Source organism: Crinia signifera, chromosome 6 (assembly GCF_055691185.1).
Source record: "Crinia signifera chromosome 6, ASM5569118v1, whole genome shotgun sequence".
NCBI classification, from domain to species: domain Eukaryota; kingdom Metazoa; phylum Chordata; class Amphibia; order Anura; family Myobatrachidae; genus Crinia; species Crinia signifera.
The window spans coordinates 77,541,330-77,560,590 of record NC_139222.1 but is presented as its reverse complement, the minus strand read 5'-3'; the positions used below and the strand labels follow the sequence as shown (position 1 = coordinate 77,560,590).

Sequence of the window (19,261 nt, the reverse complement as noted above, 5' to 3'; positions counted from 1 at the left end):
GCCAATGCACCCTGGAGTGACTTGAGACACCTACAGGGGGGTGCCTTGGAGTGTTGGTCCAGGACCAATTCAAATTACTTATGCTCAGTGTTATAGGCAAAACCAGCACTTATGGCTTCCAATCAAAATGTATGTGGAAAAACAGAAGCAAATAATATCCTTCACCACATAACTGACCATAAGGATCACATATACATATACAATTTACTTAATTTTAATATTTGCTGTTAAATTTCAAAATAAGGAACATTTGTTTGTTAAAGAAAAATCTGATACTCTAGAATTCCGTGTTTCAAAAAGTTACTTGCGTGAGAGGTTAGTGTTAACAATCATTAAGGCTGGATACACATTAAAGTGACAAAACAGCCAATCCAAATTTATATATCCCAATCTGACACTCGATATGACAGTCAGCATGTCAGAACTGGTCGCATTTAAATTTGTCGGCCCGGCTGTGAAATCAGTCCCTCAGGAAGAGTACCAATTGTAGGCAGGATGACCATGTTGATATCTCTGCAAAATATATCAGTTGTGCTGCAGGGCTGATGCCATGTATCTGTGAACAACATCACTAACAGACATATTGGGGTACACACCCACCAATCTGCTAATGATACAGGTGTGTCCTTCTTTATATTGTGGGTGCATGTGCCTGCACACAGCCATGGGTACACTATTTCTCAGAAAACCAGGTAGTAGGATGACAGAGGACTGTATCACCCATTTGATAGAATGGATGATATATTAACCACTTTGCATCCAGTCTGAGAGAAGACAGCGAGCTGGCATCTGGTACTCTCGACAACTTTTACAATCCTCAGGAGTCAATCAATTGAAACTCATGAATGAAGCTGGAGTGAGTATTGTAGGAGGTCTCACGTACTGTAAACACAGAAATAAGGCAAAAGAAGAATCATGAATGAAACCAAGTCAGATAGGAAGTCTCAGGTAGGAATTTACTAAGCTGGGAGTTCTATTTCACGTAGTATCTGATTGGTCGCCCTGTAGCAACATCTTATCTATTATCTTCTAGAAGGTACTAAATAAATGAGAAGTAGATTCTGATCGTTGCCCATAGTGAAATCGAACTCTCATCTTCATAAATTTCACCCTCAGTATGCTGGAGCTAGGTAATGAGTTAAACACTTTGGAAACCTACTTTAACCAAAGCAGCACTTACATAGGGAAGCCAAGTTTAAAAATCTGTCTGCATTGACCAAGAATAAGTGACCGTTATAGGGAAAGAGTCACACTGATTAATTGGAAAGAACTGCCATACATGCAAGTATGGCATTGTGTATCAATGATGAATGTCTGCACTACAATTCCATAACATACATGCTTAGATGCAATTTGGCAAAAAAGTTAATATCCTAGCAGAGTTTGCCCTAGAGATTTGCTGGTGTGGAGCACTGTCAAGCTTTAATTTGATCTTTTATATATGTAATGTTGGACATGCTGGTGGGAGTCATCTTTTACCAGGACTCATCCAGCCACGTATGTCTGTACAGTTGCTTCAGAGCTGAGCTCTACACAGTGCCAGATTAAGCCTTTTGGGGGGGGGGGGGGGGCGCGATCACTTTAGACAGGGGGTCCCCCTTGCATTTTTTATTACTGGCTGCAAACTGCATGGGAGAATATTACACTGTCAAAACACAGAGTAAAGGCAGTATACACTTGGTCATTGGGTAACTGCAGGGGGGGGGTATGTGTGTTTTCCGTATATGTATGTGTATGTATGTGTATGTATATATATATATATATATATATATATATATATACATACCACATGAAAAGCCTGTGTTTGTCCCTCTGCACCTTACTCTGTAGGACTGTAGGAGACCTCACAGGCTCAGTGCTGCCTCTGATTTAAAACCCTCCCATGACTAGGCTGCTGCTGCTGTCCTCCATGGGCCTGAGAAGCATGTAATGAGCTTCATTAATCAGAGCTCAGCACGAACCTCTCAGCCACTGCCCTCTTGTGCAAAGTGTCATGGGACTTAGTCAACTCCCAGTAATGCACTACACACCTGTGCAGTCAGTGTGCCTTGGCTCCTGATGCTCAGCACCATTAATCATTGTCACATTGGCAGAAAGATGAAGCTGCACCACTACCCCACTCCCATGCACAAAACTTTTAATTAAATACATGCCAACCACAGGGGTCCCAGGGGTACTGACCCCCTTCCCCCCCCCCCCCCTTTAATCCGGCCCCGGCTCTACATAAAACTGGCAGTTCCTTTTTTTTCTATTTTATCAGTGCTTAGGGCTAGGCTGCATGAAAAAATGTATTTCCCTCCTCTGATTATTGTAGTACTCATTGTTTCCTGTGTGCTCTTTTATGCTAGTGATACTTCACCTCTTTGTAGTGTGATCTACTGTTTTAGTAGTATAATAAATGAGACCTTTTGATTGTACAATTAATACTGAGCATAAATTTCAGGTCATCGCCTACATACATTTCACCAGGAGATATAATAGTCATATGATCTTAAGGAATTCTACTGAGGAAATTCTCATTCAAGTAGACTACACATGTAGGGTTTTTTCCATAGTCTAACCAATCTGATGAAGTTGTGTTAATTTGCACTTTGTTTTCTTAACTGTCTAGTGCCTGATTCAGAGGACATTGCTTGTGCACTATTCTGATGTTTTGCATTCTTTGTGGTTGCACTGTGCATGCTTCCCAAAAATAACTACCGGGGATGCATAGAAGTTGCATTTCAATGGGCCTTGCTGGGTGGTAACTAATATGTGTGTGTGTGTCTGTGTGTGGCGGGGGGTGTTGCCATTTAGAAGCTGGTGTGACTCTGTGATTTAATTGGCCATATTCAGATGTACATGTTGGAGCGACCGTAGGGTTGTAACTGCAGATGTGCCATTGACGGTCCTTTTTACGCAAAGTGGCGTATCAAGGACAAAGACAGTGGGCATGTCTGTACAAATTACAATGGCTGCAGCATTGACATTAATTAGTAGTTTCAATTTAAAAAGCATACAGTTGTGCTGGGATTAGCGAACAATTCAGAATAAACCCTTTAATCTCATGATATGCAATCTCATGGATTATAAACCATCGGTGTTGCAATAGTGCGTATTTTACATATCTTTCATGGCTACCATTTACCCAGGTCAGACAAAAACTAATTATCATATTCTAATAAGATAAATGGAGTGCTAGCTAGAAGCTACTCTAGTAAGACATCTTTCATTATTAGCTGTGTACCAGTCTCATCTAGCTTAAGAAAAATATCATCAGCTGCAAAGTGCTAATTGGTTAAAGCAGAATTCAATAATTGTTCTGCAGTGGATGCTAAAATTGAAGAATGCTGTGTTTACCTTTTATCTCTGATTTATAGCTGCAGCATTTTGGAGGGTAGCAACAGCAGAGGATGTTCTTAATTAACTTAGCTGTTCTCACTAGAAGTGCCATTTTCTAAAGCAATTTGCCAAGGATGGTGAGAGAATTCTATTATTTATTTTCCATCATATTATTGGCTGAATAGCATTGAAATAAGAACTATTTAATTATTGTCTTACAAATGTGGTATTACAGTATTTTGACTTGATTCGATTGGCCTTCCATAACTGTGAAATTTATATTTTCAAAACCTTTATATACTGTAGTATGAAAACAATTATATGAACCTGTATTTCAAATAAATGAAAAATAATAAAAGGTAACACATACTGCATGCAAACTGTTTATTATACATTTTATATTCTGCATATGATAATATAAATCTGACATATTTTCAACATACTGTAAAGGTGGCCATACACACGCAGATTTATCTTCAGATCTGGCTGCTTGACCATTTGCTTGGAAATGCTGGAAAACTGACAAACTGTCATTTATCCATATCCATGTTCTTGTTCCAACCAGCCAGATCTGAAGATAAATCTTACTAGTGTATGGGCACCTTAACTCATTGCAGCCTGTTACTAGCAGAATGGCAGAAGATACTTTACAGATCATGTTGAAGATAGTATTTTCCAGGCACTAGTGCATATTAAGGATACAAAAGTGTCAATACCACATTTTGGACGTCCACTTAGTTCCAACTTGGGGCATGATTCTGGTGGACTCTGTAAGCTGTGAAGTGGAAACTGACTTTGATTTGCATGTGCTGGGACGAAGACAGGGTGGGCAGCTGACGTCCTGTGACGTTAGTCACCCATCCCCAGCACATATCGGGCTGCCCTCGTAGCTATGGGAACGCCCAGCATTTTCATATGGATGACCATAAAACGCTGGGTGTTCCCATGGCCAAACCCCATCCCTGCTGCTTTCAGCCCTGCCTCTAACGGCTAGGCGATTATGCAAGTTGCCAAAGCCATTTGCAAAGGGGAGATGCACATGCACACACCCCCCAAACATTGGAATGGGTTAAATTTGGCCCTGTCCGAATGAATTAGAACGACCCCCTTAATCTCTATGCTTGCTGGGAGGGATCCATGTTGGATCCTCCTGACAGTGCTGTGGAGAACATTCCATAGTACATCCCAACCCTAGACCTAGACTGGGCCATTGAGGAACAATGCTGTTTGCTTAAGCCTTGTAGTTGGGTTCATTACCCTTCTGAAAGGGGTACTTTCTCACAAGGTGATGGTGTAGCCATATATATTTGTGAATACTGCAGACAGTAGTCTTTACTTAATGACTTCTTGCATAATTGTTATTTAGTCTGTTTATTTAAAACATCATTTGATATAAGTTTATTTGAAAATCTATGAGATACTGTAAAACAAAAAAATATATTTTTTTGGTCATGCTCACAACCACTTCCACCTGCTACTAACACGTAATGTACATGCATATAAAACGTCATTCTTTTTGTTCAGCTAGAACATACTAGGTGCTAGCAGTCATTTTGGAGCAGGAAGTAACGTTATGGTTGTGTCCATCAATTGTGAAATTGTTACACTGTATATGTGACTTACAGGGTATATCTGAAGTCAAACAGAAGCCAGCTCTGTTGAATTGGTCTATAAAGAACTACTGCATTAAAGGATGTTAACGGAGTTATAAATTATAATTGTTTATTGGGCTAGTAAAGTATAATCTGTATGTTGATGCCATTGTATCGTTTAGCCATCCCATTGGAATATGCATTGAAATAAATCTCATCCTTAATGTCTCCCTTATAGAGAGTGGATAGAAAAGGAATTGGTATTAAGCCAAAACGTCTAAATGCTATTATTTTCTCATTTTCCCTGCAGACACTACCACCTACTTCACCGAGAGATCTGAACACTTTAAACCCTGCAAAGATAAAGATCTTGCATACTGCTTAAATGATGGGGAATGCTTTGTGATAGAAACCTTGACAGCATCTCATAAACATTGCCGGTAAGTCACCAATGCCCCATAAAATACTATAAGTAGTTTCTCCAAGGATGCAGGTGAGAAGAATGATTATTTTTTTTACGTTTCCTAAAGTTCATTTGCTAAATTTTTCCAAAAAAGATGGTTTGATCCTATTTCAAACCGAGATCCATACAACTGTTCAATATAACATTGATGTCTCAATTCAATTGTACATAGTAATAGGGCAAAATATATATTTTGTGTTGCTAGTTATGTGTAACTATTAGTGTCTTGTGTGCAGTAGGAAGATCATGTAATCCACGTTTTTTCTGATTATATAATATGACTGGTAAGTCAGTCAGCCAATCAATTTATTTTAAATATGAACAATACATTTGGTTCACCAGTTTACAACAAATAAAATATTGTAAACCTTGTGTTGCTTATGTCAAATATTAGCATTATTAGTCTGTTTAAAATGCAGGATAGAGCTGTTTACTTTTATTTGTGCTTATACCCTGTACTTCATTGGCAGGGGATTCAATTGCCTCCAGGTTACAAATCAGACTGTGTTTGGCTGAAAGGCTTGAGTGCATTATTTGTATGTCAAATCCGCAGCAGTCACTCTTTCCCTGGTGGTCTTATTCTCATCTTCTACATAAATCCTGGAATCTTTGCAATGCCCACCATAATTCTCAGCCCTAGGCACATGAGACTCTTAATCTGGTTAGTGTGTGCACTTGTCAGAAGGGCTGGCTCTGTGTGATATATCCTCGGCCAGCCATGACAAGTTTTACAGTACAGAATGAGAAACTACATGGCAACATCATTGTTTATTTTCTTTAAAGAAGTCTACAGTGGTTTAGTTCATTAACTTAAAGCCTGATCTTATTTACTGTGTTTGGTCCCAATTGTAAAGGGATGTGAAGTGGACTGATTCTAAGGGGTTTAATTATGCAGCATAGTGTTTTTAAACCTGGTGTTTCTGATCTTGTTTATATGCGTTATTTTAAAGCATAATGCTTTTACTATCTGTGTATAGTAAAATCATTGCCCTTCAAATATTGGGCATACTGAAAACACATTCAGAGGTGCCAGATTGACGGATCGGAAATTAACTATATATACATTGTATTTTAAACAATGTACTGTTACTCCTACAATTATGTTTCAGTCTGGGCACCACCTGGATAACCTTTCAAAATCAATGCTAATCAAAATCTGTGAGATCCACAACTTTTCAAGATCGTACTATGATTTAATGTGGTCTAAAGTTTCCATAAATAAGTTCAGAAAACAACATGAGATGGTTTATTGAAAGTAACACTGATCTAAAGTGCTATGAAGAGATTGCGGGGGAGCATGCAGAACATTTTTAGTGGTTAGAACATGTCTCCCGTATGATAATTTTTCCTGTATAGACCATTACCTCCATTGCGCTCTGTGACATGCAACATCAGATGGAAAAATGGCCCCAGCTCTATCTAATTCTAATACTCGCATGTTAAATAGAAAGTACAGAGGATGAGATTTTGAAAAGGAAAAGAAAATGTATAGCATCTTTTCAGTTTCAGTGGTATGTTAAGAAACAAAATAACAGTGGGCCAACTTAAGGCCACCACATATTAGTAAATCAAAAGTTGACATTAGTTTTGGTAATTGAAACCATTGCTTAATAAATGTATCATGGAGTTGTTCTTGCTCATTTGATCATTAATTGTTTTTTTCCACCTGTGCCCCTATTTTGGGCCTACTGTATGTCATATTTATTTGGCTGTAGCCTAGAGTGCGAGCAGAGAAGCCAGGTAAAAGCTGGGAAATAAAATGGAGATATTATGGATATGCATCACGAAATTTATATGCAGTTAGTGGCCACTTAGCATAAACATCTACCAAATCTAGATGTGGTGATGTGGGGAAAGTCCAGAAATCATCAGAGTCCACAGGATGGCTGTGCCAATGTTACCATGCATCTGATAAATGTAATTTGTCTGGTATTAAGTTGCAGATTTGAGATGATTTAAATACATGTATTATTACTGCACACTGCACTTTCAATACATGGTTGGAAATCGCCATGTGTTAAAAAAAAAAAAAAAAACGGTTTTATTCATTAAATTTTTATATCAAAACCATTCAGTAGCTGTATGCTACATTCAACATGTGCACAGCTAAATATCCGGTATGCTGTACATTGGCTATAGGTCTTCAGGTTCTCTTCTAAAGAGAATAAAACCCTTGAATCTCCAAGCTCTGGTTTTATAATGATCCATGCAAGACTTGAGAGGCTCATTACCACTGGGGTATGGTATAGTTATGCCTAAGAAATATACAGTATATTGCAGTCTCTTAATGGATATTGGATCTGAATGTCCACACATCTTGACTATGATTCAAGAATAAATACCCATGTGTCTCAGTCTTGTGTGTAGAGATGATTGGGTTATGTTCTATAAGTGTATTGGCCACATGCCTCCAGAACTCCTAGTCAGTCCATGATAATCGTGTTTCTTCCATGATTATTATTAGTCAATAGCGTGGCTGACTTTTTAATATTGAAATAAGATTTTCTGGATATATACTAAATTCACCTGAAGGTACACCAATTCCAAGTACCACATCATGGGCATATCAGAGGAGTCTCTTGTCTTACATATCTGAAGAATCCTTTTAAGATAGCGCTAATTATGCCCTTTGCAGGAAATTTCTGTAAAATCTCTTGCACCTAGTGAAGATACATAAAATCAAGGCATGTATAATTTTATGAAAAATGGACTTAATAAATATGATAAATATGCTCATTAAAGTTTTACTGGTCAAGCTTATTTATTTGCTTATTTAAGTAGTCAGCAAGCATGAACAATTAGGTCTGGAATCACAGATTATTGCTGCTGCACCCATTTTAGCATCTTTTACCATATTTGATGGGGCAATCATATGCAAAAGTAAGCTTCAGTCAACCATCTGTGCCCACTATCTGTGCCCCTGTACGCTGTAGCACTGCCGGTGGTCCCAGACTATTAACAATCGGCACACCATTGCCAGCTTAGATACATGAAATACATGTACAGTAACTGGTCAGTTGAGTAAACATTGGCAATGTGGGCCTTATTCTAGTTCACTCTTTCTGACAAAATCCTTCTTAGAAGGACAAAACCATGTGCACTGCAGGGGGCAGATGTAAGTTTGCATGCAACAGGGAATCAGGCCCTTAGCATTTTCTACTTAACATTGGGGTGATTGGATAGCTATTCATTTGATGAACACAGTATTGTCTCACCACTGTGATTGCTCAATAATGAAATTAGCATAAAAATAAAATTTGTTCAGTTTGAGATTTGTTTTAATACTGTTGACTTTGGATTTTACTACTGAATTGTATTAACTGTCCATAAACATTTGTAAAATTACAACATTATTTCTTATATATACTGTAGATGGTGTACTGTTATGGCACAACATTTCATCCTGGAATAGTGTATTTTGTAGTTAACGGAAATACTTTGAGCTAATAACAGTAATTCTACTGTAATAAGAGATTAATCAGAAAAAAAACAGTTAGAATAGTTTAGACTTGGATATGATAAGATATTTAAAAATGTCTAAAATTATTCAATTTTACCTTATCTTCCTAATTTAAGCTGGCCATAAATCTACAGATCGATTGTCTGATTTAGTCGGTTGGAACAAAAACCTGGTAATGGATGAGAGTAAATGACAGTTGACCATTTGCTTTGAAATGCTGGAAAACTGCCAAAATTTGTCACTCATCCATTACCAGGTTTTTGTTCCAACCAGCCCAATCTGACAATCGATCTGTAGATGTATGGCCACCTTTAGTTTAGCTAAAGAGTTTTACATATCCAATCACTAGCTACAGTATTCTCTTATCTTCATTTATAAACCGGCTCTATGTCAAAATGCTCATAGGGGTGTACTCATAGGGGTGGTATGAATGTTGACTGTAAAGGTACCTATACACTAGTAAAATGTATCTTCAGATCTGGCTGGTTGGAACAAAAACATGGTTATGGATGAGTGACAGTTTGTCAGTTTTCCAGCATTTCCAAGCAAATAGTCAACTGTCATTTGCTCTCATCCATAACCATGTTTTTGTTTCAACCAGACTGATCTGCAGATAAATCTGCGTGTGTATGGCCACCTTTAAACCCTAAGCAGAGGCAAGAAGTCTAACATATTAGTGGTCTCCACCAGGGTTCTCTGTACCTGATATACCTCTACCTGGGTTCTTATGTACATACAGCCCAGTGTGCTGTGTTTACAGGCCAACATTGTGCATCCTACAACCAATTATTCATTACTTATTCTTCTGGGATACCTAGTTGGCAGTGCAGCACAAATGGCCACCACACCATTTTCCTGTGTCTTTGTGTATTCGCAATAGAAAATTGCCCAGACTTAAGCATATGCATATTAGACTCTGACAAAGAACCAGTGTCTGTTAGTGATCACTATAACTCTGATGGCTAGACAGGAGGAGGGACCAGGCAGAGTCTGCACTAGGGCTTGCTCCACTCTTAATGCATCCTTGATATTATAGTGAGCAGAAATTCAGTATCCATGCCGGTTAGTACTGAGGACCGGCAGTATCAGGTCAGAAGTCAAATCCAGAATATCACTAAAAGCAAAGTGTAGACGACAAGAATAAGCTGAATGGGAATTAAACTGGTGTCAAACAGACCAGACGCTGGAGTACAGGTATCAAGTCTACTACTCTGGTTCTGAGAAGTCAGAAGTTATAGACTAGCTCTTATAGGGAGGAGATTCAAACTTGGCCTATCATCTTTTCAACAGAGCAGCACTCGTGTCCCTGTGGGAACACACACAGATGCCAAAGAGGAATAGAAAGATCCCCCAGACATGTTATGCCCTGTATATTAATTATGCAAATATTCAGTTGTCATTTGACTATAAAACCACAACCAACATGTGAGTGGTGATAGACAGAGACGCCCCACCCTCTTAATGGTATTTTTTTTTTGTTATGGCTTCAAAGAGATGGCTTTTTAACCATACACTGCAGCTGTATAGTTATTTCCAATAAAATGGAGATACTAAAGGGAAATTGCAGCCTAAACCCTAGAAACTGACCTTTGTGGACATTGGTCATATTTCCCATAACTACTAAGTAACAGAATGCAATGCATTCTGAGGTTAATTCTTACAGCTTTTGCTGGCATTATTCTAGAGAAGCCTTTAGGATAATCACATTTCTAAAATATATTTATTCTGCTTTTGTGTCTGTTTATGTTTTTAAAATCTCAAATTCCTAATCGTAAACTGTCTGATACTATTTCTAAAGCACTCCATACACTGTATAGATTATATTGTCCACACGGAAGTATCCCAGGGATAAAAGTAACTGCTCAGTGACCCTCTGTATATTTTACTTTAGTGCTTCTTATTATGGTGACTCTGGCACTGTCTTCACTCTTCTGTATGTTGATGACCTTCCCCAAAGCAATGTCTATGATCAAACACTAATAGCTGAATCACAGAGCACCTCATTTTGCATTCTGTGTGGCATATCCTGGCTGAGAACTTTAAAGTTGCAGTGATGGGTAATATAAAACCATCAATTGCGAGTTAAGTTATGCTCTTTTGGCTGGCCGTACAACTTTATCAGAAGCAATGGTTCACTGCGTCCAGTCTCACGGTTCTATCAGTGCAAGCGATTAACGGTACTGTCTGAATTACTGTGCAGTAGACTGATAAAATGCCATTAAGCATCAGATTCAACAGCAAAACCGAAATGCATTTTATTTGGCTTTATGAAAAAAAATGCTTTACAATATGTCACTTTTGGCAGATCAGTAATGCTATTTACATTGTTTATTTAGTGTGATGTTGACAGCTGGTGACTAAATCTTATTAATATATTAACCCCTACAGCTACTACAGGGAGGCTATAACGTACAGAGCAGTTGTTTACACAAGTGTAAAATTCTAGATGTATTGCAACTTTATGGTAAAAAAAGAAAAGTGGTTGTTATTTGTTGAGGCAATAATTGAGAAATCCAGAAATATTTTGTAAAGAGAAAAAATTTGAAAGTTATTCTTGCATGTGGAAGCTGCAATGCAGTCATTGCATGTGCTGCGTTGCAAATACCAGAAGAGTATTTAAGGCTAGAATAGAGAACTCTGCTGTCGTGTGCCAATCCTGCCTACTGAACCCCTGGCACCATAGTGCCATGCTTAGGGGACAGGTCCATTGGATCTAGGAAACACAGTACTTTGTACAGACACTGGGAAGATCGACAGAAGTACAACTGGCTGCAGGTTGCTGTTCCAGATACCTTGCAAGTTGCATGCAGGTTCCATGGGGCTCAGATGGTACCACCCCAGGGATCTGTAGCCTGGCTGAACATGACACTGTTTTCTAATGGGAACCAATCTCGCATGAATAAATAAAACGCTATTTACAAAGGGAAGCAAATTACTATGGTGAATGATAACTATTCTCAAAATCGTAGCAGTGTCTATTGACATGCTAGTTTTCACACTCCAGTCTGGATGCTAATTAACCTGCATAAATTGTATGGAACAGTTTGAATTTTCAAGATTTTCTTTGAATGCTTATTTATATGGTTTGATAGAAACACCTTTTGAGGAGTTTATTGGTGATTTTAACAATTTTACACCTTCCATGTTCAGAATTATACATACTGTATGTGCTCAATGTAAATTTTTTTTTTTAATCTAGCGCAACACTACAACTGGGTGCACAAATTGAAACGGGCACAGGGATTTTCCGACCCCATGCCACACTCTCTCGGTGAACTCCTTGCCTGCCCTTCCGCTCTCCAGTGCATCTGTTGGTTACACTTAAATCCCAATGGTGCACCCGGACTGCCATGACTTTATAGAACTATAGAGTTCCGGTTAAACATCTACTGAAGAGCCTGTCCAATCCCAACACAGATACCAATAGTGTACCCAGCATTATTGCAGTACTGGAGGTACAGTCAGGCTTGGACTGCGGGCCTTCTACCTCTGAAGATAAATCATACACACATCAACATACTGTAATCTATTAATTTTTAATAAGAAGGGCCAGAGATGGCTGGGAGTGCAGGAGAGTCTCTGTCTTTCACTGCACAGCTGGACCTCAGAGTATTTTTGGTTATCAGCATTTTGTTTATATTTGTCAGAGCTGATCAAGTGGCAATCCACTTTAGATTAGATCTATTTTAAAATGACACAGCTTTTAATTTCCTTGGATGCCCGCCTATGGGTTCACAAAACAGGTGTTAATCCAGGGATATCCATTCAGTGCAAATCACAGTGCTTTATCCAATCATCTTTTCAGGGTTTCCCCCTTTGTCAAGACACATATGTGAATACTCCCAGTGTCGATCTCTTCCGTCTCTGGGACAGCCATGTCAAGGATTTTGAAATATATATAGTTTATACACACACTCAAACTTGTTTTTCATTTATATTGGTCATTTGGCAAATATTATGTAAAGCCTGGCCATCAGGTAATTAAAAGGCCTATAAATCTAAGAGATGTGCACGTTTCAGGCTGAATTAATGGATTACAGAGGGCACCATGTATTCAGGTCAGGGGGTGATTTTCTAGGAATGCTTTTGCTCATCCAGATGCCCAATTCATGATTATTTTTAAGCCAATTGAAAATAAACCCCACTATTACTCAGCACTATTACATTCATTTATTAGCCACAAGCCCATACACCTCTGACTGGATACCAGGGATATTATTGTTTTCTACTTGATATCACACAAAGCTGTTATTGGAAGGCTAAAAACTAAAATTGAGCTAAGACAATAATGAGTTTATTTCTCCACAATAACTCAGTAATTACTCAAAACTTGAAGCTTTTTGGTATAAGAGTCTTACAGTATGTACATAAAAAGCACTAGTAAGCCCACTCAAAGCAAATGCTTTGAAAGCTAGTCTGCTGCCTTGTGATTGCCTCTGTGTTTGTGCATGTGTGACAGAGAGATAGATGTAGTTTCACTCGATGCCAACAGATGACAGTGTTTCGTAGACCCACAAATGGTGTGATAATAGCATGACGTTAAATCTGTGCTGTATTAAATTTCTGTGGTAAATAAAAAGCCATCAAGCTGATCATATTTGCATCTTTTGTTATGTAATTTAAGTAATTTTCTTATAAACCAATCATTTTCCTTACAGGTGGTTCACTGATTGCCCTTGACACAGAAGTATCCTGTATTATAGCACAGCTTGCCATCATATAAACCCTTGCAGCTGTGTTTCAAGTTGTCAATCCTCTTGCACCGTTTTCAACTGAAAACAAAATTATAATATTTTCGAAAAGGGAAATATAATTTAACTAATTCGAAAAGAACCTGATGCTTTTGACTTAAAATATTGTTTATGTATTACTTTTTGTACTGAGTACAGTAGGTGTTAAAAACTGAGCTCTTTTTATTAATTCTCCAATTCACTTTTGGGCAGCTACCATGCTAAGCTTCTTAATGGACAACCATAGAAACAGAATTTGAGGACAGATTAGAACCACATGGCCATTCTAAGTCAGCACTAACTAATTGTACACACTACATTCTTTTTTGTTTAACTGATCAGTAAATGCTTTTACATGTGAACAAGGGGGTGTAGCACAAAACAAGAACAAAGCCAAAGGGCTACAAGCAAAAGTGCAATTCCAGCACTAGAAGTGGCCATAAAGTGTGTGGGTGCAGGTGCATTTGCCAGAGTGTTCACACCACTGCAACCTGGAAATCAATAGCAAAGACAACCAGGACAGCCCAACTAGGACATAGTTTTGATGGCAGCCAAGTTATGCAGTGCATGGTGTTAGGTACAACCAGGTAGATGCATCATTTCTGTAATAGGGCAGCTGTAGAGGCAGCTTTGGCTCAGTGGGATTCCTTTAAATAGATCAGTGGTTCCCAGGGGCAAACGCAGGATTTTCAGAAGGGGGTTTCCAGAGGGGCGGAGCAAAGCACGGAGATGGACACTTAGGTGACCCAGTATATGCCGGGTCAGTTAAAGTATTATAGATAGACCAAATGTATATAAATAATAATAATATATATATATATATATATATATATATATATATATATTATACACATACATATACATACATACAGGGGTGTCAACAGCAGTGTAGACCCCTGAGCATAGCAATGTATTGGGGCCCCTACCGATCCTCCAGCGGTAGAGGTGGGGGAAGCATTGATGTCCCGCGGGGGGTAGGGGGTATTATATCAACTGCTCAGCATGTAGGGCCTGGATCAGTAATTTCCACTAATTACCCCTTTACTGCACAGATGGTGGGAGAAGGGAGAATTGGGCTGAATGAAGGGGCCCTGATACATAACTTCCGGGGTGGTAGAGGATGTTAGATATGCAGACGAGGGGTGTATAGTGGAGAGGGCTTATTATCCATAATTTTCTGGTGAGATGACAGCTTGCTTGACTGCAGATATCTCCAGTTCCCGGAAATAGATTTCTTAGATTTTAAAGGAATTAAAAACTAGAGAATCCCTCCTACCAAATGGTACTGGGGACTAGGAGATCAGAGTTTAGGAGGCAGAACAATCTGCTAACGAGTATATAAAACTACATACCAGGTGTGTGGAGCTGGAGCAGTAACCAGCTGCTCGAAGGCTGATATCTCTGGTTCTGGGAAAAGTAGAGACAAGCTACTAGTGTCCATCAAAGGGGGAGAGTCCCAGCTTTTGGAATATACCCTCAGAAAAACTCTAAGTCAGAAAAAACATGAAATATCTGACTGGGAAGGGCAATTAATAGGCTTGGATGGGGATCTCTGCTTTGAAGCCAGATATCTCCGGTTCCCAAGGGCCGATTTTTAAAATTCTTGTACCCTTGGAAAGAGGAGACCCTCAGCTTTCAGGCTAGGGGGGATTCTGGGTACTCAGAACCCCCCCCCTGCGTGCGCTACTGGTTCCCAACCCTGGTCCTCAAGTACCCCCAACAGTGCATGTTTTGCAGGTCTCCACACAGAATCACAAGTGCTATAATTAGCTCCACCTGTGGATCTTTTCAAATGTGCCTGAATAATGAGTGCACCTGCCGGGTGACCTGGAAAACGTGCACTGTTGGGGGTACTTGAGGAACAGGGTTGGGAACCACTGACCTAGATGATAGAATAGCTCTTGTTTGGTAGGGGGGCCAAGGTGGGATTTTATATATTGCTTTCAGGCAAGACTTGAATACAATTAAAGTATTGTGCCAAGATTTTCTGATGCCTTCTCAGTTAAGCCACACTCCAACTCCCTATTTAATTTATTCCAGGTGTTTTGGAAATAGAATATAACTATTTTTCTTTTTAAAAAGGGCTCTGTACAGATGGAGCCCTTCTCATTTAGCCCTTTAATAGGATTAAGTGAGTAATAGGATTACTCTGCTAATCCCCTACTGTATTGTTCTATGTATTGTATTGCTGCTGAGAACAAAAGGATATCCATGGCCATAGGCGTGCGCACATTGAGTGTCATAGGCGTGCGCAGCACATTTTATTGGGGGGTGCACCATCAAGGGGGTGTGCCTAGCACCACCTATTGGGCATGTCTAACACCACCCACTGGGTGTGTCTAACACCACCAATCAGTCGTGTCTACCATCATCTATTGGCACTCGCTACAATATAAAATGTCTCTCAGCCACACCATAGTCTCCTGCCTAAGTTTTAATCTTCTAATTACTCTGTGTAACATGCAAAAAAAGTATGTATGTATGTAGTGATATGACAGTTGTATGGTACAATTATCAATGCAAAACACACATATTGTATAATTGATTGATGGGTGCTTCTTTTAATGGAATACAATCTAAAAATCAAAAATCTGGTAAAAGGTATTGCTGGTATTGCTAGCGGAAGGGAGGTGTTCATAAGGGTGTGCACAGCATTAGGGGGTGCCTGTGCCCGCTTAACACTCAATGTGCGCACACCTATGTTGAGTGTTAAGGGTGCACAGGCACCCCCTAATGCTGTGCCCCCACACTTATTGCTACTAGTAATACCAGCAATACCTTTTAAAATAGACTTTTGCTTTTTTAGACCTGTATTCCATTAAAATAAGCGCCCATCAATCAATTATGTGTGTTTTGCATTATTAATTGTATTACGCCATTGTTATATAACTACATATTTGTGTCATCCAGATATGATTTTGACTTTATTTGCACATACTGTTACACAGATTAATTAGAGGATTAAAACTGAAATAAGTATGATATATATATGGTGTGGCTAAAAGATATTTTATATTGTAGTGAGTGCACTCCTGATTGACGGTGTTAGACAGACCCAATGGCGGTGTTAGACATGCCCAATAGGTGGTGCTAGGCACACCCCCTTGATGGTGCACCCCCTAATAAAATGTGCTGGTGCCTATGGCTAGCCATGGTGAGCCACGACCTAAGGAACAAAGTTGAGAGGGGCTCCAACTGTATATTGTTAAATGGAATCTAGTTGAATTTTGTATTTATTTGTTTAGTGTGGAATACAAAAAACATCACCACAATAATATTTAAATGGGTGACTCTAGCAGCATGAAAAATTTAAGCATGCGTGCGAGATATGATGGAAATAAAATCAAGCTGAAAATGCTGCCTTACAGTACGTGTCTATGCTGATCGATTTGTGAAGCGCACGATTCCCCAATGGTTGAGACTCTGACTCTCATTGTTGATTCAGGACAGGGACACAATGCAAGCTTCACTGCTGATGAAACAGGAAGGGATTCAGAAAATTAAAGTATTTGGTAAACAAAGTTATCCCGAGGGAGATGATTAAAGAAATTTCTTCCACAGAATGTAGAACCTGGAAGGCGAGGCTGCTCTGTTACATAGAGAACTAATCAGAGTGCATATTAGGTTTAATACCTGGGAGGTTCCAGGAACAGAAAACTGAGCATGTATTTTAATTGAAATATACAGCTGTTTCATTTATCACTTGACTTGGATGCTTGTAAATGCATAAAGATAGATCTGCTCTGCTCCAAAAGCTCGTTCCTTACACCAAGGTAAATGAATGATGAACTCAAGAGAAATTGTAGATTATTTCCTTTCACCTCAAAGTCCTATAATTATCCATTCCAGGTTACTTTGTTGACTGGGTACATGTTTTAGACTTCAGGGAAAGTGTACACAGGGATTACACCTTAGCTTTTCTAAAATTCAAATGATAAAGTACTCTTTATAGACATAAAAAAGTTTGTGCTCAGTAGTGGAAATGGTAGTGCAGCAGAAAATTGTTAAATTGTAAAACAATATTTCTGGTCTAGTAAAAGTATTCTGAGCAATTATTATTGTTATCATCATCCTCATTCTGACACCGTAGAACAACAGATCTGCAGAGCCTAACAAAGGGCCTTATTCTAATTCACTCTTTCTGACAATATCCTTCTTAGATGGACAAAACCATGTGCACTGCAGGCAGGGCAGATGTAACTTGTGCAGAGAGAATTAGATTTGGGTGGGGTTTTACTTCAAAGTGAGATCTATATTGCAATGTAAAAATAAAGCAGCCAGTATTTACACTGCACAGAAACAAAATAACTCACCCAAATCTAATTCTCTCTGCACATGTTACATCTGCCCCCCTGCAGGTGCACATGGTTTTGTACATCTAAGAAGGATTTTGTCAGAAAGAGTGAACTAGAATAAGGCCCAAAGAAGTACTTAAACAGAAACAGTTTGAACAAATACAAGAAAAAAGGAACACACGGAACAAATATTACAGGACAAATTGTATCAACATTGTAGCAGTCAAAATACAAAAAGCAGTGGGGCTTGGTTGGGAAATGATAAAAGCGAGATCATATAAGCGAGAGAAGAAAAAGCACACCAGAGAAAATGGCACTGATTGTGAGAGCTTATATTGTATATGGAATGGTTAGAAAGACACAACTGACATATAGAGGAGACATGGCACCTGTAAAACCTTGATAAGGAAGTTGGTCTTGAGAGCCCCTTTAAAAGTTTGTGGAAAATTGGAAAGTCTGATAGGTAGAGAGAGAGTTTTAAAGGTGGCGAGCAGCAAAGATTCAGCAAAATGATGTTTGAGGAGGTAGTATGGGGTAGTAATAATTTGGGAGCTGCCGGCATTCACTTGTGTAGTGAAGTGGGCGGATAGTAGTGTGAAAAAATGCTGTGTACACACGGTACAATTCAGCATGAGATTTTGACTATATAGTCAAAATCTCATGCAGATTGCACAGGTTTTTTACCTTGCGAACCCTATGCTCCCGTGACTGCACAAATCGAAACCCAGGTAGACAGGACAGCAATGACTATATAGTGCAGATTGCATGAATTGTATGTAAAAAGTACAGAGATAGCAAAGATTGTATAGCACTCGAATCTTAAGTCGAAAAGCAAGGGAATCTCACTGTGTGTACATAGCATAAGAGGATGTAAATAAGAGATGATTGGATGAAGGCTTTTATAAGTAAATGTGAGTGGTTCTGAAAGGGAATGGTATTCAGTTTAAGTCTTGGAGTAGATGGGAGCCTGATAAAGTGCATTTGGAGAGGAAGATGAATTGGGCAGTAGCACTGAAAACAGAATGAAGTGGAGAGAGGTGACAGGGAATCAAGGGAGGAGGTGGTTACAGTAGAAAGGCTACTATGGGTGATTGTGCTCACATGACAAACTAATCTACCAGAGTGCAGCTATGCCATCTTCCCAGTGAGATATTGGCACCTACTGAACCCTGGAGCTAGGAAAGACTTAGACATTGTGTCAGTGTCTTTGATTTATTCTGTGCATCTGCCATGCCCTTAACCATACCCCTGCTTTTCACGGGACTGTCCCAGTTTTTTTGGGAAATTCCCACATCCCGCCCAGGGCCAGCAGTGTCCCGTGGCAGGGGGGGCGCAGTTTGGAGTCCTCCCTGTCACCCATGAATAGATGCTGCGCGCATGCACACAGCGTCTCTTCATGC

The 19,261-nt window shown here is 39.2% G+C and overlaps 1 protein-coding gene across 2 annotated transcripts in view; it reads left to right on the top strand.

The window, feature by feature from the left end:
• Positions 1–19,261, top strand: part of NRG3 (neuregulin 3) — a 716,420-nt gene that overhangs the window by 232,654 nt on the left and 464,505 nt on the right. For both annotated transcript variants that reach the window (XM_083146311.1, XM_083146310.1), the window contains exon 2: positions 5,224–5,353. In XM_083146311.1, the coding sequence (XP_083002437.1) occupies positions 5,224–5,353 (130 nt within the window). The remainder of the gene's footprint in view (positions 1–5,223; positions 5,354–19,261) is intronic.